General features: G+C 43.5%; 2 protein-coding genes across 4 annotated transcripts in view; one reads left to right on the top strand and one right to left on the bottom strand.

The window, feature by feature from the left end:
• LOC124052702 (NACHT, LRR and PYD domains-containing protein 12-like) overlaps window positions 1–20,310 on the top strand; it is a 231,900-nt gene that overhangs the window by 133,683 nt on the left and 77,907 nt on the right. The window lies entirely within an intron of this gene.
• On the bottom strand, window positions 923–18,293 carry LOC124052556 (NACHT, LRR and PYD domains-containing protein 3-like). 3 transcript variants are annotated; one of them, XM_046376983.1, is made up of 13 exons: window positions 17,738–18,293; window positions 17,443–17,571; window positions 17,260–17,338; window positions 16,271–16,399; window positions 16,101–16,154; window positions 12,951–14,712; window positions 11,113–11,286; window positions 10,824–10,997; window positions 10,427–10,600; window positions 8,863–9,036; window positions 2,586–2,759; window positions 2,348–2,394; window positions 923–2,112 (listed from the first exon to the last, which is right to left on the bottom strand). In XM_046376983.1, exons 1-13 carry the CDS (start codon window positions 17,789–17,791, stop codon window positions 1,511–1,513), a joined length of 3,726 nt encoding a protein of 1,241 aa, XP_046232939.1. In that variant the 5' UTR covers window positions 17,792–18,293; the 3' UTR covers window positions 923–1,510. The 3 variants fall into 3 exon arrangements, with proteins under 3 accessions (XP_046232939.1, XP_046232922.1, XP_046232931.1); XM_046376966.1 differs by lacking the exons at window positions 923–2,112; window positions 2,348–2,394; window positions 2,586–2,759 and adding an exon at window positions 7,735–8,150 and having other exon boundaries at window positions 17,738–18,292; XM_046376975.1 differs by lacking the exons at window positions 923–2,112; window positions 2,348–2,394; window positions 2,586–2,759 and adding an exon at window positions 7,735–8,150 and having other exon boundaries at window positions 17,512–17,571; window positions 17,738–18,290.

Raw genomic sequence — 20,310 nt, 5'->3', positions numbered from 1 at the left:
GACATCCTGCTGACAACCTGCTCCAGAGGTCACTGGACCTCAGACTGGGGTGAAGGTTTATCTTCCAACAGGACAAAGACCCTCAGCATACAGCCAACATCACAAAGGACTGGCTTCAGGACAACTCTGTGAATGTTCCTGAGTGGCCCAGACCTGAACCGTACTGAGCATCTCTGGAGACATCTGAAAACGGCTTTGCACCGACGCTCTCCATCCAACCTGATGGAGCTTCAGAGCTTCTGCATTGAAGAGTGGGAGAAACTGCCCAAAAATAAGTGTGCCAAGCTTACAGGATCAGACTCAAACAGACTTGAGGCTGTAACTGCTGCCAAAGGGGCTTCAACAAAGTGTTGATCACAGGCTGTCAATACTTATGTACATGTTATATTTTTGTTTTTCATTTTCAATAAATTTGCAAAAAATTCAAGCAAACTTGTTTCACTTTGTCATTATGGGGTATTTTGTGTAGAAGTTTGAGGGAAAAAATGAATTTAATCCATTTTGGAATGAGACTGTAACACAACAAAATGTGCAAAAAGCAAAGCAGTGTGAACATTTCCGGATGCTCTGTATATGCCTTAAAACATCACGGGAACATGCTGGCCCCATACATGGACATTTGACATGTGGTGAGACATGGACAGGTGGAGAAAAGCTGTGTGTCAGCAGTTTCTCCAAGACTCTGTTTGCTATAAAAGAGGATGCACAGCTGATCTGTTTCTTCAGCTTCTCCCTGGTGCCACACTCGGGTTTTGCTCTCATTTTTGACAGTAAAGCTCTGTTGCTAAGTCTGACTGTCTCCAGTGCATTTCTGACTTTCAGTTTTTGGGACTCCAATAACGTTTTGCCTCCACAGCATCTAAATGTAAAAGGAGTCTCCGACGTAAACTCTGGCTCAGATCTGAACTTCTCAGGCTCTGGGAACTGATGGACATTTTATCGCTATTTGATAACATTTTACAAATCAAACATTAACAGATTAAGAAAATACGTGGTCACTGATAATAGCAATCATAATAACCATTATTTACAGACTTAATATAAATAAGTAATACTGAAAAGATTTCAACCTTCCACTGATAAAAGACAAAGTGTCTGGTCAAACACATCACTGCTTTATTTTCTAACATCCCATTGATAAAAACTGTCAAATCATGAAAAAAAATATCATAGAAAATAAAACGCATTGAAAACCACTGACTGGCAGCACATTCACCAAAGTAAACCAAAGAGAAAATAACATCAGGCTGTTGGACTGAAAGCTTGATGTGTTGCTTTATACAATAACTGATACAAACCTGAAGAGCCACATGAAGTGATTTTCCAGTATTACACAGGATGGAAAAGCTAAACATGTTAGCTTGTGTGGCTAACATCAGTCTTATTATGAAGCTGTGTGACCATGCTTCATGAACACACCTGCTCAGGTTAAAGCACTCTGTGAATGTGTGCTTTGTTCTGTGAGCACCCGCTTGGTTTTTATGAGCTGGTTTAAAGACGAATTAAACCCTCACACTGAACTCAGAGACACCGAGGAACCGAATGACCAGAACCCAAATCCAAATCCAAATCCAGCATAAAGAGGTTGAGTGAATGTGGTGTTGAAGGTGTGGAGGTGGATCAGTGTGTCAGAGGAGACTCTGTAGAAGGACAGAGTGCCAGCAGGACAGTCCACATACACTGCAACTCTGTGAGAGACAGAGGAGGAGGAGGAGGAGGAGGAGGACCAGGAGAAGGGGAAGGAGGTGGGGGAGAAGGAGAAGGGGGAGAAAAAAAGGTATGTTCTTCTGTTATTATGACATACAGAGAAACCACCACCAGAGCACATCAGACTCCAGGACTGATTATTCCCTCCAAACAAATAGTCAGCAGTGTCTCCTTTCCTTCTGATTCCTCTGTAAGTCACTGATATCTCAACTGCTCCACTACACTCGACCTCCCAGTAGCAGCGACCAGTCAGTCCAGGTCTACACAGCAGCTGTTTCCAGTCAAACCTCTCTGGATGATCAGGATGAGGCTGCTCCTCCATCACTGCTGTCACCTTTCTGTTGTTGTCAGACAGTTTGAGGAATCTGTTTACTGTGTTTGTGTCCACTGTGAGTTCACAGGCATCTGATGGAGAGAACAAGACACAATACAGCAGCAGTTTATCATCTAACACACCTGATGGCTTCATTTGTTGCTTCATTAACAGACTGACTGTTCATTAGATCAAAACTTCACACTGACTCATCTTGTTGGATCTTCTATCAAACTGAGAGCTGAATGCAGATACACAAGCTTTAGACTGAAACTACTTTAACATGTGCTGCCTTGTTTTCATCAATCAAAGTCAACACACACTTACACTTCCTCAGACCAGGTTTCAGCCTCTGCTGTCCACCATGTTCCACCCTGGAGGAAGAAACAAAGTCAGAATGAACCTTCAGAAGCTTCCTCATCAATGATCTTCATCAACCTTCACTCAGATCCACCATGAAGACAAAACAGCTGCATTTAGAAAACACATTTCATACACAGACTCAGTCCTCAGCTTGTCACTGTGACAGACAAACAGTGTGTGAGCTCTTGTTGTCTGGTCATACCTGAGAGTGTCCAGTCTCCAGTGTGGATCCTCCAGTCCAGCAGACAGCAGCCTCACTCCTGAGTCTCCTGGATGATTGTAGCTCAGGTCCAGCTCTCTCAGATGGGAGGGGTTGGATCTCAGAGCTGAGGCCAGAGAAGTACAGCCTTCCTGTGTGATCATACAGCCTGACAACCTGCAGACACACACACACACACACACACACACAATGTCTTATACATTTGCCTTCTTCTGATGATCTGTCAAAGCCAGCAGAGAAATAGAGCAGCTGAGTCTGTGAAGATTGGATTTAAAATATTGGATTACAAAATAGATTTATTTTGTTTAACTGAAACCTGACTTCAACCAGACAAATATGTCAGCTTAAATGAATCCACTCCCCACAGTCATATTAACACTCACATTCCTCGAGACACCGGCTGAGGAGGTGGAGTTGCAGCCATGGCATTGAAGTAGAAAGTTTCATAGTCTTACTAATACTCTTTTATCTGACCAATGTTAATAACTTTTTAGTTTGTATTACTTGACTTCTATCTTCTGATAGTGCTGTGGCTAAATTTAAGGAAGGAATTCTATTGTCATTAACTTCAGTATCATGTCCCGGTAGTGCAGAACATCACAACACCAAAGTAAAGTCTTTTGCCAATTGTAGTGCCTAGAAAGACTGGAACACCTAATTGGCATCAAAGGAACTGCATTAAGCAGTACTATTCACCCTTTATATGCTCCCTATCGATAAAATTATTAGGAAACACTCCATACATTTTCACTGTTATGCAGATGACACACAATTGTACTTGTCAATGAAACCAGATGAAACAAATCACTTCGCATTTAAATAGTGTCAGTGCCTCGTCCTCCCATAGTCCAACCAGCACAAAATTTAAGAAGTGTTAATCATAATAACCTCATAAAAATACAAAAAATAGGACAGTCAGATGTGGATTATTAAATATACAATCCCTCCACTCTAAATCCCTCCTAGTCAGTGATCTAATTATTGATCATCAGTCTGATATATTCTGCCTCACTGAGACTTGGTTACGGGATGAAGAATATGTTAGTTTAAATGAATCAACTCCATCTGGTTATATTAACTATCATGTTCCTCGAGCCACAGGCCGAGGAGGAGGAGTGGCAGCAATCTACCACTCCAGTCTTCAGATTAACCCCAAACCTAAATCCATCTATAGCTCATTTGAGAGTCTTACTCTCAGCCTGTCTCACCAAAACTGGAAGTCAGAAAAGCCAGTTTTATTAGTTGTTGTGTATCGCCCACCTGCTGCTGCTTACTCAGAGTTCCTGTCTGAGTTTTCTGACTTCTTATCTAGTTTAGTGCTCAGTACAGATAAAGTCATTATAGTAGGTGACTTTAACATTCATATGGATGTTGACTCTGACAGTCTTAAGACAGCCTTTAGTTCACTCTTAGATTCAATAGGTTTCCTTCAGATAGTGAATGAACCAACACACTGCCACAATCACACACTCGATCTGGTTCTCACCTACAGCCTAGAAACTAAGAACCTGTTAGTTGCCCCTCAAAACCCTCTCCTTTCAGACCATTCACTTGTAGTTTTTGAAATAACTCTAGAAGACTTTATAGCACACAACAAAAAGGTCTACTACACCAGATGCCTCTCTGAAGATAGTGTAGACAGATTTAGGGATGCAATCCCATCACAGCTCCCCTCAGCACCATGTACCAGTACAACAGACCGTACTGATTTAAATGTTACTCCTGGAGATATTGATTCTTTTGTTAATAACACTGCAGCCACGTTGCACACAGTTTTAGATATGGTTGCCCCACTGAGAAAGAAGGTTAGAAATCATAGGAGGCTAGCTCCTTGGTATAATTCAAATATACGAACACTGAAACAAACATCAAGACGGATGGAGAGGAAGTGGTACTCCTCCAAATCAGCTGAATCCCAGAGAGCCTGGAAAGATAGTCTATTGGCATACAAAAAGGCCCTTCGTGAAGCCAGAACTGCCTATTATTCAACATTAATAGAGAAAAACAAGAACAACCCACGTTTTCTCTTTAACACTGTAGCCAGGCTGACCAAGAGTCACAGCTCTGTTGAACCTTGTATTCCTGCAGCTCTTAGCAGTGAAGACTTCATGAGTTTCTTCACCAATAAAATCAATAACATTAGAGAAAAAATCAATAAAGATCTTCCCAGAATAGCCAATATAGTGCCATCTCTAGAAATCTCTTTTAGTCCTACTCCATCTCTGGACAGGTTCCTGCCCATAGACCTCCCCGAGCTGACCTCCAGCATTAACAAATCTAACCCAACTACATGTCTCTTAGACCCCATCCCAACTAAGCTCCTCAAGGACGTCTTTCCCTTGATTGGTGTTTCCTTCTTAGATCAGATTAACTTATCTTTAACAACAGGTTATGTACCACAGGCCGCTTAAAGCCGCTGTTTAGACCTTTACTTAAAAAACCTTCACTTGACCCAGACATCTTAGCAAACTATAGGCCGATATCCAACCTCCCGTTCCTATCTAAAATACTTGAAAGAGTGGTTGCAAATCAGTTAACTGATCACCTACACAGGAACAATCTCTTTGAAATGTTTCAGTCTGCTTTCAGAGCCCATCACAGCACAGAAACAGCACTGGTTAAAGTCACTAATGACCTCCTCATGGCATCAGACCGCGGGCTTGTCTCCATACTTGTTTTACTGGATCTCAGTGCTGCTTTTGACACTGTAGATCACAGCATTTTATTACACAGATTAGAACATGAGACTAGGATCACAGGGGCTGCGCTATGCTGGTTCAAATCATATTCAACAGATAGATTTCACTTTGTTCACGTTAATGATGTTTCCTCTTCATATATAAGGGTTAGCCTCGGTGTTCCACAAGGTTCAGTGCTTGGGCCAATCCTGTTTACCTTATACATGCTCCCTCTAGGAAATATTATTCAGAAACATGGCATAAACTTTCATTGTTATGCTGATGACACTCAGCTGTACTTATCCTTAAAGCCTGAAGAAGCAGAGCTCTCTCAGAGTGATGCTGAAAAACTCATCCATGCTTTCGTTACTTCTTGGCTGGACTACTGCAACTCACTATTATCAGGATGTCCAAATTACTCCATTAATAGCCTGCAGCTGATCCAAAATGCAGCAGCTAGAGTTTTAACAGGAATCAGTAAAAGGGATCATATCTCCCCCATCTTAGCTTCTCTTCACTGGCTTCTGGTAAAATTCAGAATAGACTTTAAAATTCTCCTACTTACATATAAGGCCCTAAATGGACTAGCCCCATCATACCTGCAGGATCTAATAGTCCCATATATTCCCAATAGAACACTCAGATCACAGAGTGCAGGTTTACTTACAGTTCCCAGAATTCATAAAAGTAGAACGGGAGGACGAGCCTTTAGCTATCAGGCACCCCTGCTGTGGAACCAGTTGCCAATCTGGGTTCAACAGACAGACACCACCTCCACTTTTAAGACTAAACTTAAAACCTTTCTGTTTAGTAAAGCATATAGTTAGCACCAAATAAAGTGTGTAGGGCTGGTAGGCATAGTTTCACTCACCTCATGATATATAGCCACAGGTAGAATAGGTCTGACTAACTGTTAATCTTTAAATCTCTATCATAGCTAAGCTGCTATAGGCCTATGCTGCCGGGGGACACAAACATGATCCACCAAGCAGTTTCCCCTCCTCCTTTTCCTCTTCTATCCTCTCCCCTCGTCAGATTAACATGCAGTTCATTATTTTATGTCACTAACTGTGTGTCCAGTGCTCCTCGTAGTCTTGTGTCTCTCCCTCCCTTTCTCTCTCTCTCTCTCTCTCTCTGTATCTTTCTGCAGGTATCTCTCCATCCAGATCTTCAAGTTGAACTGTAGCCGGCTCTATGACCAACCCAATGTCTACTGTTGACATCTGCCTGTCATTCCTCTGTGTACCGACTATCAGCGGGGTGGTTCTCTCTACGGGCTGAAATCGAACTGAATAGAGTTGATAGGATAGTGATTTTCAACAGCACATAAAAAAATACATGAATGATACAGCAGTTCATTATAATTTCAGTCTTGTGAAATGCTAAAATCATATTGAGGTGGTAGCAAAAAGTGAAACTAAACAGTTGAGATTTTGTTTTACTTATCTTTTTAGTAATGTAATTTCTCATGTTGTTAACTGCTTTCCTGCCTGTACAACATCCATTGCACGTCTGCCCGTCCTGGGTGAGGGATCCCTCCTCTGCTGCTCACCCTGAGGTTTCTTCCATTTTTTCCTGTTAAAGGTTTTTCTGGGAGTTTTTCCTTAGTCGATGTGAGGGTCGAAGGGCAGAGGATGTTGCTGATGTTATGTTAAGCCCTTTGAGACAAACTGCTTGTGAAAATGGGCTGTACAAATAAAGTTGTCTTGTCTTGTCGCCAAACTTCAGACATGTCTTAAAGACATAAAAACCTGGATGACTTGCAATTTTCTACTTCTAAATTCAGACAAAACTGAAGTTATTGTTCTGGGTCCTGAACACCTTAGAAACAAATTATCCAGTGATATAGCAATGCTAGACAGCTCAGCCTTGGCTCCACTGTAAGGAATTTAGGAGTTATCTTTGACCAGGACATGTCCTTTAACTCACACATAACACACATTTCAAAGACTGCATTCTTTCACCAATATTGCAAAAATTAGGCACATTCTGAGTGAGAAAGAGGCAGAAAAATTAGTCCATGCATTCATTACCTCTAGACTGGATTACTGTAACTCCCTTCTATCAGGCTGCCCCAATAAATCCATAAAGACTCTCCAGCTAATCCAGAACGCTGCAGCACGAATACTGACAAGAACCAGCATGAGAGATCATATTTCTCCTGTTCTGGCTTCTCTACATTGGCTACCTGTAAAATTCAGGATAGATTTTAAAATTCTCCTCCTCACTTATAAAGCCCTGAACGGTCAGGCACCATCCTATCTTAAAGAGTTGATAGTTCCCTATTATCCCACCAGAGCTTTATGTTCCCAAAATGCAGGACTACTTGTGGTTCCTAGAGTCCTCAAAAGTAGATTGGGAACCAGAGCCTTTAGTTATCAAGCTCCTCTACTATGGAACCACCTTCTGGTTTCGGTCCGGGAGGCGGACACCCTCTCTACATTTAAGAGTAGACTAAAAACTTTCCTGTTTGATAAAGCTTATAGTTAGGGCTGGCCTAGGCTGATCGCTAGTTATGCTGCTATACGCTTACATTACATTACATTACACTTTATTTAGCAGACGCTTTTATCCACAGCAACTTACAGAATGAGTAACAACAAGTTTCAGTACAACAGAATTAGACTACAGCAGTAAGAGCTAAAACATAATTAAAAGTGCTTGAGTAGAAGAGCAAGAGTGGAAAACAGCCGTTTGGGTTCATTACTAACCAGACAGGTAGAGCTGGGTGTCATCAGCATAGCAGTGATATGAAAACCCATGTAAGTTGACTACAGGCTCCAAGGAAGTAGTGTATATTGCCAAGAGAAGGGGTCCCATCACGTCCCCAAGTGGGCTGCGGATGTTTGCCCATTTGGTGATACTACACCTGGTAGAATCAGGTTAGACTGTCAGGATCTCCCATGATGCACTGAGCTTCTCTATCCTCCTCTAACTCTCCTTCTGCACACATTTATGTCCCATTAATGCAGGTTACTAACTCAACTTCTTCCCTGGAGTCCTTGTGCTTTCTGGTCTCTCAGGTTCTCATGGATCGTGGTTGGACCTCGCGATTACTACGATTTAGTCATAATTTATTTTAATTCTATTACTACTCTGTACAGCTACTACCATCATTATTGTTAGTACTTTTGCAATCATAATCACCATAGTACCTTCTGTATACTTCATCGTCATTATCTACAGTTTTTGTGGGCTCCTTCTGTCACGCCCCACCCCCCTCTATGTTTCTCTCTCTGTCTCTTTGGCTGCCCACATTGAGTTGGGGTCTGCTCCGAGGTTTCTGCCTTATAAAAGGCAGTTTTTCTTCTCCACTGTTGGCAAGTGCTTGCTCAAGAGCAAATGTTGGGTTCTCTGTATTACAAAATTGAATTAAAGAGTTTGGTCTAGTCATGAAATAGTTCTCTGTGGGACTGTCACTTTGTCACTTTAGTAATATGATCCACTGGTAAACAGAAGTATAGAAATATTGATTAGAGCAACTGTAGCAGCTGTAACTTCCTGGTTTTAAAATCTGCCTGAATTTAATTTGTATTTTTTTTATTTTTTATTTTTTTACAATAATTAACTTCAATCCTGACCTGAGAGTCTCCAGCTGACAGTTTGGACTCTTCAGTCCAGCAGACAGCAGCTTCACTCCTGAATCCTCCAGGTCGTTGTTACTCAGGTCCAGCTCTCTCAGACTGGAGGACTGGGAGCTGAGAACTGATGGGAAATCCTGGCAGAATTCATCCGTGAGGCTGGTTTGACTTAATCTGATTAAAAACAAAATTTAAAACATGTTTTCATTGATGTTGAAGACATAACAGTGTTTCCCCTACGATTGTTTTAGGGAGGTGGAGTGCCCCTGCCAACGGCATCTCCTGCTCGCCCCAAGAACGCAGACCGGAAGTTGTGGGAAGCTGCCTTGTGCAGGCAGGGGAGGCCGCGGCGGGGATGGGGATGCTGGTCTAGCCAGAAATTTTTAATTAGGCAGGCCTTTACAAAATAGAGTGGGCCTATCAATGCAGTCTGGTCTGTTTCTCAGTTCAGCGTTCAGCTCACACCCCTCCATGCACAACTGCCTATGCAACTTGTGAAGTTTTGCATTTGAACTGCAAGGTTTCAAATATAACTTTTACAGAAGGGATTCTCCAGAAGCACACCGTCTTAAAAGCTGCCAATTCTTAGTCTTTTGTCAATTAATCCTGAAAAGTAGAAAACCTCAGACATTTTCAACACCTTTCTGGAGTCATGCCATGTGCCAGTCTGCTTCAAAGCCTTCACCATAGTCCCAGTCCCCAAGAAGCTGAGGATCACTGGACTTAATGACTACAGACCTGTGGCACTGACATCAGTCATGAAGTCATTTGAGCGCCTGGTTCTGTCCCACCTCAAGTCCATCACAACCCCCCACTTCATCCTGCGGCATCTGGACTCCCCGGGAACCTACGTTAGGATCTTGTTTGTGGACTTCAGCCCTGCCTTCAATACGATTCGCCCAGCTCTCCTCCAGGACAAGCTGTCCCTGCTGAACGTGCCTGACCCCACCTGCCTGTGGATCACTGACTTCCTGACAGACAGGAAACAGCATGTGAGGCTGGTGAAGAATGTCTTGGACACCCGGACCATCAGCACCGGTACCCCCCAGGGCTGTGTACTTTCCCCTCTGCTCTTCTCCATCTACACCAACTGCTGCACCTCCAGCCACCAGTCTGTCAAGTTGATTAAGTTTGCAGACGACACCACCCTCATCGGTCTCATCTCGGACGGGGATGAGTCCGCCTACAAGAGGGAGGTGGACCGTCTGGTGTCCTGGTGCGGCAACAACAACTCGGAGCTGAACGCCCAGTGGAGACAGTGGAGATGATTATAGACTTTCAGAATGGGACAGGTTCCAGCCCCCCCACAACCCTGACGGATAAGCGGTATAGAAAACGGATGGATGGATATTTTCAATATGTCAGGTTATATTTGCATGATGATATAATATGCACCTTGTTATTTTAACAGCGAAATGAACAAAATAACCCCCCCCCCCCATGAAATCCCAGGGGAAACACTGTATACTCATCAAAAATTAAGTAGAAATGAAAAAAAAATGTGTCTGACATCTGTTTGTTCTGTTAAACAGCACTGCACAAAAGCACTGCAGTTCAAACCGACCTGAGAGTCTCCAGTTGACAGTTTGGACTCTTCAGTCCAGCAGACAGCAGCTTCACTCCTGAATCCTGCAGGTTGTTCTTACTCAGGTCCAGCTCTATCAGACTAGAGGACTGGGAGCTGAGAACTGACGATAACTGCTGACAGCTTTCATGTGTGAGACTGGTTTGATTCAACCTGATCAGAAATAAAATAAGACACCTTCTACTTTGCATTTTACAATTACATTGCAGGTATGTTCAATGTCAATGAACAGAATTTTGTACATTTACATTTTTTGTACACAAGTGAATTTGTAGAACTTTCTTTTGATTCACAGTTAAGACATACTCAACAACACAGCAGAAGACAAGAGAATATATGTCTGGCATTTGTTTGCCTTGTCATAATTTGATCTGACCTGAGAGTCTCCAGTTTACAATGTGGACTCTGCAGTCCAGCAGACAGCAGCTCCACTCCTGAATCCTGCAGGTCGTTGTGACTCAGATCCAACTCTCTCAGACTAGAGGACTGGGAGCTGAGAACTGATGATAACTGCTGACACCATTCACCTCTGAGACTGGTTTGATTCAACCTGAAAAAAATAAATAAATAAACAACTGCATGTTCACTATGTGTGAAAAAAATGAAAGAAAAATATTGATCACATTCTTTCACTACACACATTCTGTGCATCTGAATGTTCTTACTGGAGTCTCTGGAGTTTGCAGTTTGCACTTTTCAGACCAGCACAGAGCCAGGTCACCCCAAAATCCTGCAGTTCATTGTTGCTCAACTCTAACTCCTCCAAACAAGAAGACTCCGAGCTGAGAACTGAAGAAATGTACTTGCAGCATGTGCCAGTGAGGTTACAGTCACTCAGCCTGAAGTGGAAAACAAAGTGACAGTCAACATTTTTCCTCAGTCCTGATAACAACCAGCCGCAACATTAACACTGACAGGGGAAGACAGGTGGAAACGTTTGCCAATCGTGTGGATGTTCTTTGACACTCACCACCCACCCAAACACTGCAGACCAAATACCCCCATGCTCCACCCCTCATGCATTGAGGGTGGGCTGGGAGGCCCCACCCTCAAGGTGACCACAATATACAGTGCATCTGGAAAGTATTCTCACTGCTTTGCTTTTTCCACATTTTATGTTACAGTCTCATTCCAAAATGGATTAAATTCATTTTTTCCCTCAAAATTCTGCACAAAACACCACATAATGACAAAGTGAAACAAGTTTGCTTGCTTTGCAAATTTATTGAAAATGACGTACATAAAAATACGTACAGTATTCACACTCTTTGCCATGACACTCAAAATTGAGCTCAGGTGCTTCCTGTTTCCATTGGTGGAATCGTCTGTAGACCTCTGAGACAGGATTGTGTGGAGGCACAGATCTGGGGAAGGGTTTCTGTCACATTAAAGGTCCCAAAGAGCACAGTGGCCTCCATAATCCATAAGTGGAAGAAGTTTGGAGCCACCAGGACTCTTCCTGGAGCTGGCCTCCCAACTAAACTGAGTGATGGAGGTGACCAAGAACCCAGTGGTTACTCTGACAGAGCTCCAGTGTTGCTCTGTGGAGAACCTTCAAGAAGGGCAACCATTTCCACAACACCTCACCAATCAGGCCTGTATGGCCAGACAGAAGCCACTCCTCAGTAAAATGCATATGAAAGCCCACCTGGAGTTTGCCAAGAGGCACCTGAAGGACTCTCAGACCAGGAGAAACAAAATTCTCTGGTCTGATGAAACAAAGATTGAACTCTTTGGCATGAATGACAAGCGTCATGTCTGGAGGAAACCAGGTACTGCTCATCACCTGGCCAATATCATTTCACCTGTGAAGCATGGTGGTGGTAGCTTCATGCTGTGGGGATGTTTTGTGACAGGAACTGGGAGACCAGTAAGGGTCCAGGGAAAGAGACTGCAGCAATGCACAGAGACATCCTGCTGACAACCTGCTCCAGAGGTCACTGGACCTCAGACTGGGGTGAAGGTTTATCTTCCAACAGGACAAAGACCCTCAGCATACAGCCAACATCACAAAGGACTGGCTTCAGGACAACTCTGTGAATGTTCCTGAGTGGCCCAGACCTGAACCGTACTGAGCATCTCTGGAGACATCTGAAAACGGCTTTGCACCGACGCTCTCCATCCAACCTGATGGAGCTTCAGAGCTTCTGCATTGAAGAGTGGGAGAAACTGCCCAAAAATAAGTGTGCCAAGCTTACAGGATCAGACTCAAACAGACTTCAGGCTGTAACTGCTGCCAAAGGGGCTTCAACAAAGTGTTGATCACAGGCTGTCAATACTTATGTACATGTTATATTTTTGTTTTTCATTTATAATAAATTTGCAAAAAAATTCAAGCAAACTTGTTTCCCTTTCCAGATGCCCCTAACAGGTCAGAGCTGTCGGGGCAGCACAAGGGGGACCAACCAAACATCAAGCAGGTGGGTTTAATGCTGCGGCTGATCTGTGGATATCCAAACACAATCTGGGAGTTTCAGAGCAGTTAGGTTTTTTGAATACTTACAAAGCTTTCTTTGACACTTTGAGCACAGGCAGCAGCCTCTCCAGAACATCTCCTGATCTGGAGTATTTTTTCAGGTCAAAGACATCCAGGTTTTCATGGGAAACGAGCAGCAGGAAGGCCAGAGCTGACCAATGTGCAAGTGAGATTTTACGAACATCTCCTGAGGACAGGTACATTTGGACTTGCTCCACCAGAGAGGTGTCACCCAACTCATTCAAACATTGGAACAAGCTGATACTTTTGTCAGTGTAGGACAGGCTCTTGATCTTCTCGTGAAAGTAGGTTACTAACTGCTTGTCGATTTTACATTTTACTTTAAATCCAAGTATTTTCTGAAGAAGCTCCTGATTTTTATACTGTGACAGTCCGAGCAGGAAGCGCAGGAACAAGTCCCACCGTCCATAAGGGTTGTCCAAAACCATATCCACCGCATGCTTGTGGAGAAACATGATGGGACGCTGCTCTGATACTTCAGTCTCCTTTGTCTGGCTGGGAAGCAGATTTACTCCACTACTGATAAAGGTCTCTAATACATACAGAGCTGCAAGAAATTCCTGAACACTTAAATGTATAAAAGAGTAAGTCTCTTCTTTGTGAAGACCATATTCTTTTCTTATAATCTGTGTGCAAACACCTGAATAAACCGCAGCTTCTTTCGGATCAATTTCACAGCTTTTCAAGTCATTTTCGTAGAAGATCATGTTGCCCTCCCGTAGCTGCTCGAATGCTAGCTTTCCCAGTTTCATGATCACATCTTTGTCTGCTTCACCTTTCTGATAATCCTTCTCGTTTTTCCGTCTTGTCTGGATGATCAGGAAGTGTATGTACATTTCAGTCACCGTCTTGGGCAGCCGACATGTGCGAGCTTCTGTTAGGAGACTCAGGAGAGCTGTGGCTGAAATCCAGCAGAAGATGGGGATGTAGCACATGATGTACAGACTTCTCAGCGGCTTTGATTGAAGATGATCCAAGATCTTCCGAGCCACATCCCCATCGCTAACTTTCTTCTGAAAGTACTCCACCTTCTGCTCATCACTGAAGCCTTGCACCTCGGTCACCCTGTCTATGACCTCGGCGGGAATCTTTGTGGCTGCAGCTGGTCTACTTGTGATCCAGATCGAGGCTTTGTGCAGCAGTTTCCCTGTGATCAAGTTGGTTAGTAGGACGTCCACTGTCGTAGTCTTTGTAACACTGCGACACACCTCGTTATTCACAAAGTCCAGCGGGAACTTGCTTTCGTCCAGGCCGTCGAAGATGAACAAAACGCTTGAGCTGTTGTAGTCTGACGTTTTGAAATCTTTCATTTCTTCAAAATAGTAAACTATGAGCTCCTCAAGACTAAAACACTGATCTTTTATTAAATTCAACTCTCTGAATGTGAATGGGAAAATGAAATGAGTGGTTGGGTTGGCTTCTCCTGCTGCCCAGTCGTGAGTGAATTTCTGCACAGCGACAGTTTTTCCAATGCCGGCGATTCCCTTCGTCAGGACTCTCTGGGGAGGGTTTTCTTCATTTGATAAAGGTTTAAAAATGTCATTAAGGCTGATTTTCTTTTCCTTCCTTGAACTCCTTCTACTGCTTTCTAATACAATCACTTCATGTTCACGGTTAACCTCCCCGCTGCCTCCCTCGGTGATGTAAAGCTGTGTATAGATCTTGTTTAAAGGAGTCGATGATCCATCTTCCTTTGTTCCTTCAAAAAGATTCTTAGTTCTGTTTTGAAGGTACAATTTTAGTTCATCTTGGCAGCTTTTGAGGTTTCCTGAAAGATGAATGAAATCACTTACATGAATATCATTTATTTCTTGTACTTTCACATTTACAAATACTAAATAGCAATTCAATTCAGTTTATTTATATGGCGCCAATTCACAACAAAAGTTATCTCATGACACTTTCCAATTAGAGCAGGTCCAGACCAAACTCTTTAATTAAATTGTAAATAGAGAGAGCCCAACATTCCCCCTTGAGCAAGCACTTGGTGACAGTGGAGAGGAAAAACTGCCTTTTAGAAGGCAGAAACCTCGGAGCAGACCTCGACTCAAGATGGGCGGCCATCTGCCTTGACCGGTTGGGTTGAGAGAGAGAGAGAGAGAGAGAGAGAGAGAGAGAGAGAGAGAGAGGGAGAGAGAGAGAGAGAGAGAGAGCAGGAGAGAGAGAGAGAGAGAGAGAGAGAGAGAGAGAGAGAGAGAGAGAGAGAGAGGGAAAGAAAGATAGACAGACAATGAGAGAGGGGGAGAGAGAGAGAGAGGCAGAGGGGGTGGGCTGTGAGAGGGGGAGCACACAAGCAGAGATGCATAGCAGCAGTAATAATACCAGAAGTATCGGAAATGTAATCGATATGAATTCAACATGATGACAAAATGATTATGGCAAAAAAAAATAAATTAGGGATATTTACGACCAGTCAATAAACAATGTTCCCATCAGATGCCAGGGATACTAGTCGGCTATTAAACAAATTCTTATTTTTGCATTAATGTCTATGCAGGAGTTATTTCTCGAGCTCGGTGTCTGTAGGACACCACACTGTCCAGCAGGGGTCACCTTTGAGCTCTGGCTCTGATAAGAATTTTCACTCAAAGAACAGGTGCTGCTGGATGGAGGAGGACAAATAGTTTTTGATGCTACGCTAGGCTAACAGTGCATTGTTGTATTGGTGAAATGATTGGTTGTAGGAAGACTGAAGGAAAGTGGTTTTAGATTCAAACACGTAACACTAAGAAGATGAACGGTGAGCAGCAAATCAGAGACAGGAAGCAGAAGTTGGACCCTGCTGTATAAAAACCAAAATGTGTTACGGATGTTAACAACGCAGGTTAAGAATGAGATTAACCATCTCAGATGATTCTGATAATGTATACAGTACTTTACTGGCCCACACTTAACCTCATGGTTTACATTGTGCTCCATTTTGATTGTTTTCTGAGTGTTTTCTTACTTAAGTCAAGTTGAAACTTCCATTTAGACGTCAGGAACATCCTCAAAATAAATCTCATTCATTATTGATCAACAGCCATATTTTGTGTCTTTCAACACCACGATAACTTTGACTCAAAGAGCTGAAGCAGTGAAACGTCTTCAAGTCAATCTTCACAAGTCTGAGTGAAATATGAGCTGGACGGCTGAGAACCTGCACAGACACGATACCTTTGGTTCTGGGAGAAACATCGTGAGTCTCTTCTGTCCTGGCAGGAGGCTGGACTGAAACAGACATGTGAAACATCAGAAACACAAAGCAGCTGAAGGCGTTTCAGCACTTAAACACAACAGAAGCACATCATTTAACAGAAAGGGAACCTGCTCAGGGAATCGTTTACCAATCGTTGTGTTGTTGGCAGTGACTGTCACAGTAACATCCCTCACACGAGCATCAGAAAACTGCGGCATGCTGACGACACTTCCATCCTGGGCTTTGACTGTCCTGCTTCCCGCCTCCCCCCGCGTTCCTGATTAACAAAACCATCAGGAAACATGACTTAGTTTCCTTCTGCCAACATCTGAACTGCACTTACAGAAGTGGTTTCACAAAATAGTTGACTACTTGATTATTAAAACCAATTAGCTGACACCAGAATTAACATTTTCTATCACTGACTTTTTTGTGGGTTTTTAACCAGCGACATAAAACTCTGAAGTTCGTCCATCATATCATCATTAGGCAGAATCAGGAGGCCACAAGCAGAAGGTCTGAGGGTTCCAGAGGGTTCATAAGGTTAAAACAAATCTGATCAATTTGGAGGACCGAGACCCTGAGGAGCTTCATAAACCAATAAAAGGATCTGAAATCCCTCTGAAGCGGACTGGTAGCCAGTGCCGAGACTTTAAAACAGGCGTCGTGTGTGCTCACCTTCTGGTCTGAGTTTTGGAGAAACTGACGGGCTCAAATCTGTAATCTGAGTCAAAGCTGAGCCCTTGGTTTTGTACTGGACAGAGATTTTCTCCCCCTCAGCATCAGCACCAGGTCACAAACTGACACCGGACTTCATGGTCAGACATGTTTCTCCTCAGGAGCTAAAATGTCGGACCTGACAAACGTTTACATGCTCACAAATGAGGGACGACTGATGTCATTTTAAGACTCTTGGCCAGACGAACTGGTTTCCCAAGAACAGGTTGGGTCACGTCCGCCGTGATGCAGTTACGGGTTCTAGTCTGAACCACTGGAGACCTTCTGCTTCAGGCACGACTGAACCTATCGTGATTACAGCAACAGGAACCAAAGATTCACCCTCACTTTGACTTTGATGATTTGAAGCACACAAACAAAGCAGTGATGCTTCAGGAGTAAAATAAGAAAGTATCTTACCACATGGTGATACTCCTGGAGCCTCAGTCCCAGACCAGAACCAGATCCCCTCTCTGCATTCCTTCAGCAGCTCCTCTGACTTTACAGGCAACAGACAAACCACACAAAGGGTTTTATGTCACAAAGCCTTTGTGAAGGGAGTAGCTGCGATATAAAAGAGTCTCTTCATGGCAGCCAACACACATCTTCCTCACGTTTGTCCCAGTACTGAAGCTCACCGCTAACATATGACCAAGTCAGTACCAGGCTCACCTGTGGCCCGGCCTCTACACCTGTGCCTGAGCGAGCACGTGCTCCACCGGCTCCTGCCACCTGACAAAATAACAGAAAGAAACTCGCTTCCTGTTTCTTCCACCTTTTCCTGTTCCTTTGAACGCAGCAGCAGAGATGAACACAGTAATGATCACGTAATCAACAATGACTCAGCACGTTCACACATTTATGACAGGAACAAACACTCTGACCGTCAGGTTCTTACTCTTCTTCTTTGGTGAGGCTGCACGGTGTCCGCGTCGGCTTCCGTCCCGCTCATGCTGACCCGCTGGGTGAAGGCTGAAGGTCTCTGCTGGCTGACTGAAGGCCTGATTCGCCTTCCAGCTGACTGATCAGGTCTGGTCCTGCCGACGTTAAAGCGTCAGCACAACGTGACAAAGTGACGCCTGGCTGACAGCAGTTCAGCGTCCCGTCCGGTCGTAAAGCCATCAGTGTGGGACTGGAGCCACCACAGCAGGCCGACTTCTTCACACTCCACCTGGGAAACAAGCAGCTGCTACGCGCTGAAACGACCCGCTTCACTATCCGGACTTTGATTCCGACTTACACATCGTTCACCAAGTCTTCCCGACTTCTGCTGTTGTTGTCTCTTTCCTTCCTCTTCCTCCTCCTTCTTCTTTTTCTGGCAGACAGCTCTTTGCGCTTTATCGCCCCCTTGTGGACTGGAGTGTGGATCAGGACTACTGATGGGGTTTCTGGCTCTTTGTCAGCGAGCCAGACTGAAGCGGGTCTACCTGCGGACTCACACGACTTCCACGATTCAGATCACCTTAATATTTAGCACGCCAGGAAAAGACTTAGCATGTCCAAAGTATGTGTATGTATGTATATACATGTATACATACATACATATTCTGACCCACAACCCTGTGCAGCTGAACCAGAACCAGAAGCAGATTTATTGTCATTATTCTGTAGGTAAATGAAATTCTGTGTGGCTTCTCTCTGTCACAAGGTAAAGAGACAGAATAACCTACAGATAAGAAAATAAAAGTAGAATACAGAAAAACAGCGTCAGCATAGGAACAGAATCAAAACAGAGTCAGTGTAGCAGCAAAATTCAAACCATTCACAAAGATTTCCAGGAGAGCCGTAGTCTTCTTAGTGCAGATTCCTGTGGTGTGTGCAGATTGTTTCCACATTGTGTGTACCTGTTCAGCAGCTGAGGTGGTTCAGCACAGTGTAGGGGTGTCGGCACAGAGAAGGGCTGGTCTACGCCGGAGACCAAAGAGTCTCAGGTGACTTCTACCTCGCTCTCTGCAGTCTGCCAGGAAGAAGACAGATGAGCTAGAATCATGGGTTGAACTCAAATGTGAAATACGAAATATGTAAGACCTCAGCGGGTTTGGAAAACCAATTTGTCTGGTCTGGTCGTCTGAGACTGCTGGGAAAAGCCAAGGGGCAGGAGTGTGTTTTTGTGTCAGTGAAAGGTACTGCGACATTGTGAACTCCAGAGAACCGCGGTAATTTGAACGTGACTCAGAAAACACACGAACAGCTTGTGTCTTGTGCCACGACACAAAGGGGCACTACAGTCGATCTCTGCTGTGGTTCAGTGAGGGACACACACACATCTCTGCCTTCCTTCAGGCCTTCCTACCATGACCGTGTTTACCTTACGCCTTCAGACGGCTGAAGAAGGAGAGAACGGTTAAGATCTGCTCAGAAGACAACATCTCTTCTCTTCAGGCACGTCTGGAGTGAACAGACCGGCAATGTTTGTGTGATGACTGTGGTGACATTAATGACTATCTGACACAGTCTCAACATGGATAGATAGATAGATAGATAGATAGATAGATAGATAGATAGATAGATAGATAGATAGATACTTTATTGATCCCGAGGGAAATTCATACATTACATTTTGTGTAAATTCAAAAAGGGATCATATCTCCCCCATCTTAGCTTCTCTCCACTGGCTTCCAGTAAAACTCAGAATAGACTTTAAAATTCTCCCACTTACATATAAGGCCCTAAATGGACTCGCCCAATCATCATACCTGCAGGATCTAATAGTCCCATATATTCCCAATAGATCACTCAGATCACAGAGTGCAGGTTTACTTGCAGTTCCCAGAATTCATAAAAGTAGAACGGGAGGATGAACCAGTTCTGTAAAGCACCTGGAGACAATTTTGATTTTAAAAGGTGCTATATAAATAAAATTGAATTGAATTGACTAGATAATTTGACAAATTCTGTTAGCTAAGGGGTCGTGATGTATATATGGTAACGTCATCGGCGAGACTTTATGCTCCTCCGCTGCTCGTTGGATTCCTTTGATATCAGTTTTTCGCCTCAGAGCTTGAGTTAGTGGTTCCATTGCAACTGCAAAAGAAGTGGTGACATGGGGCATCTGTGGTATATTTCTCCTGACAGAGTATGTGATGTGCAGAAGGAATTTAGCATGCAATGCTTTGAGGCAACCTGAAGAGCACTTACATTGTAACTTGTGACAATGATGCAGTTAATCATATGAAGGTCATGTTGTATTAGAACAAAGAGAGTGTGATCACTGTAGCTTACCTTTTTGACCTCTGTTAAACCTAAAAGAACACTGTATAAGGTTGTTACATTAAAACCATTACTTTTAATAAATTACCACAAGAAAGAGCTCCTGTCTGAGATAGGAGATAACTTAAGCAAACCTAGACGTTAGGTCTGAGGAAAGAAACATTGGTGTAATCTGTCTAGAGAAAAGAAGAGACCTCTTGATGACCTGAAATTCACAGAACATTGGAGAGAAGAAACAAACAACTGGCACGAGGAAGGAAC

Source organism: Scatophagus argus, chromosome 2, assembly GCF_020382885.2.
Source record: "Scatophagus argus isolate fScaArg1 chromosome 2, fScaArg1.pri, whole genome shotgun sequence".
Classification (NCBI taxonomy): domain Eukaryota; kingdom Metazoa; phylum Chordata; class Actinopteri; family Scatophagidae; genus Scatophagus; species Scatophagus argus.
The sequence above is the reverse complement of the archived record's forward strand: the minus strand, read 5'-3'. Positions and strand labels throughout refer to the sequence as shown.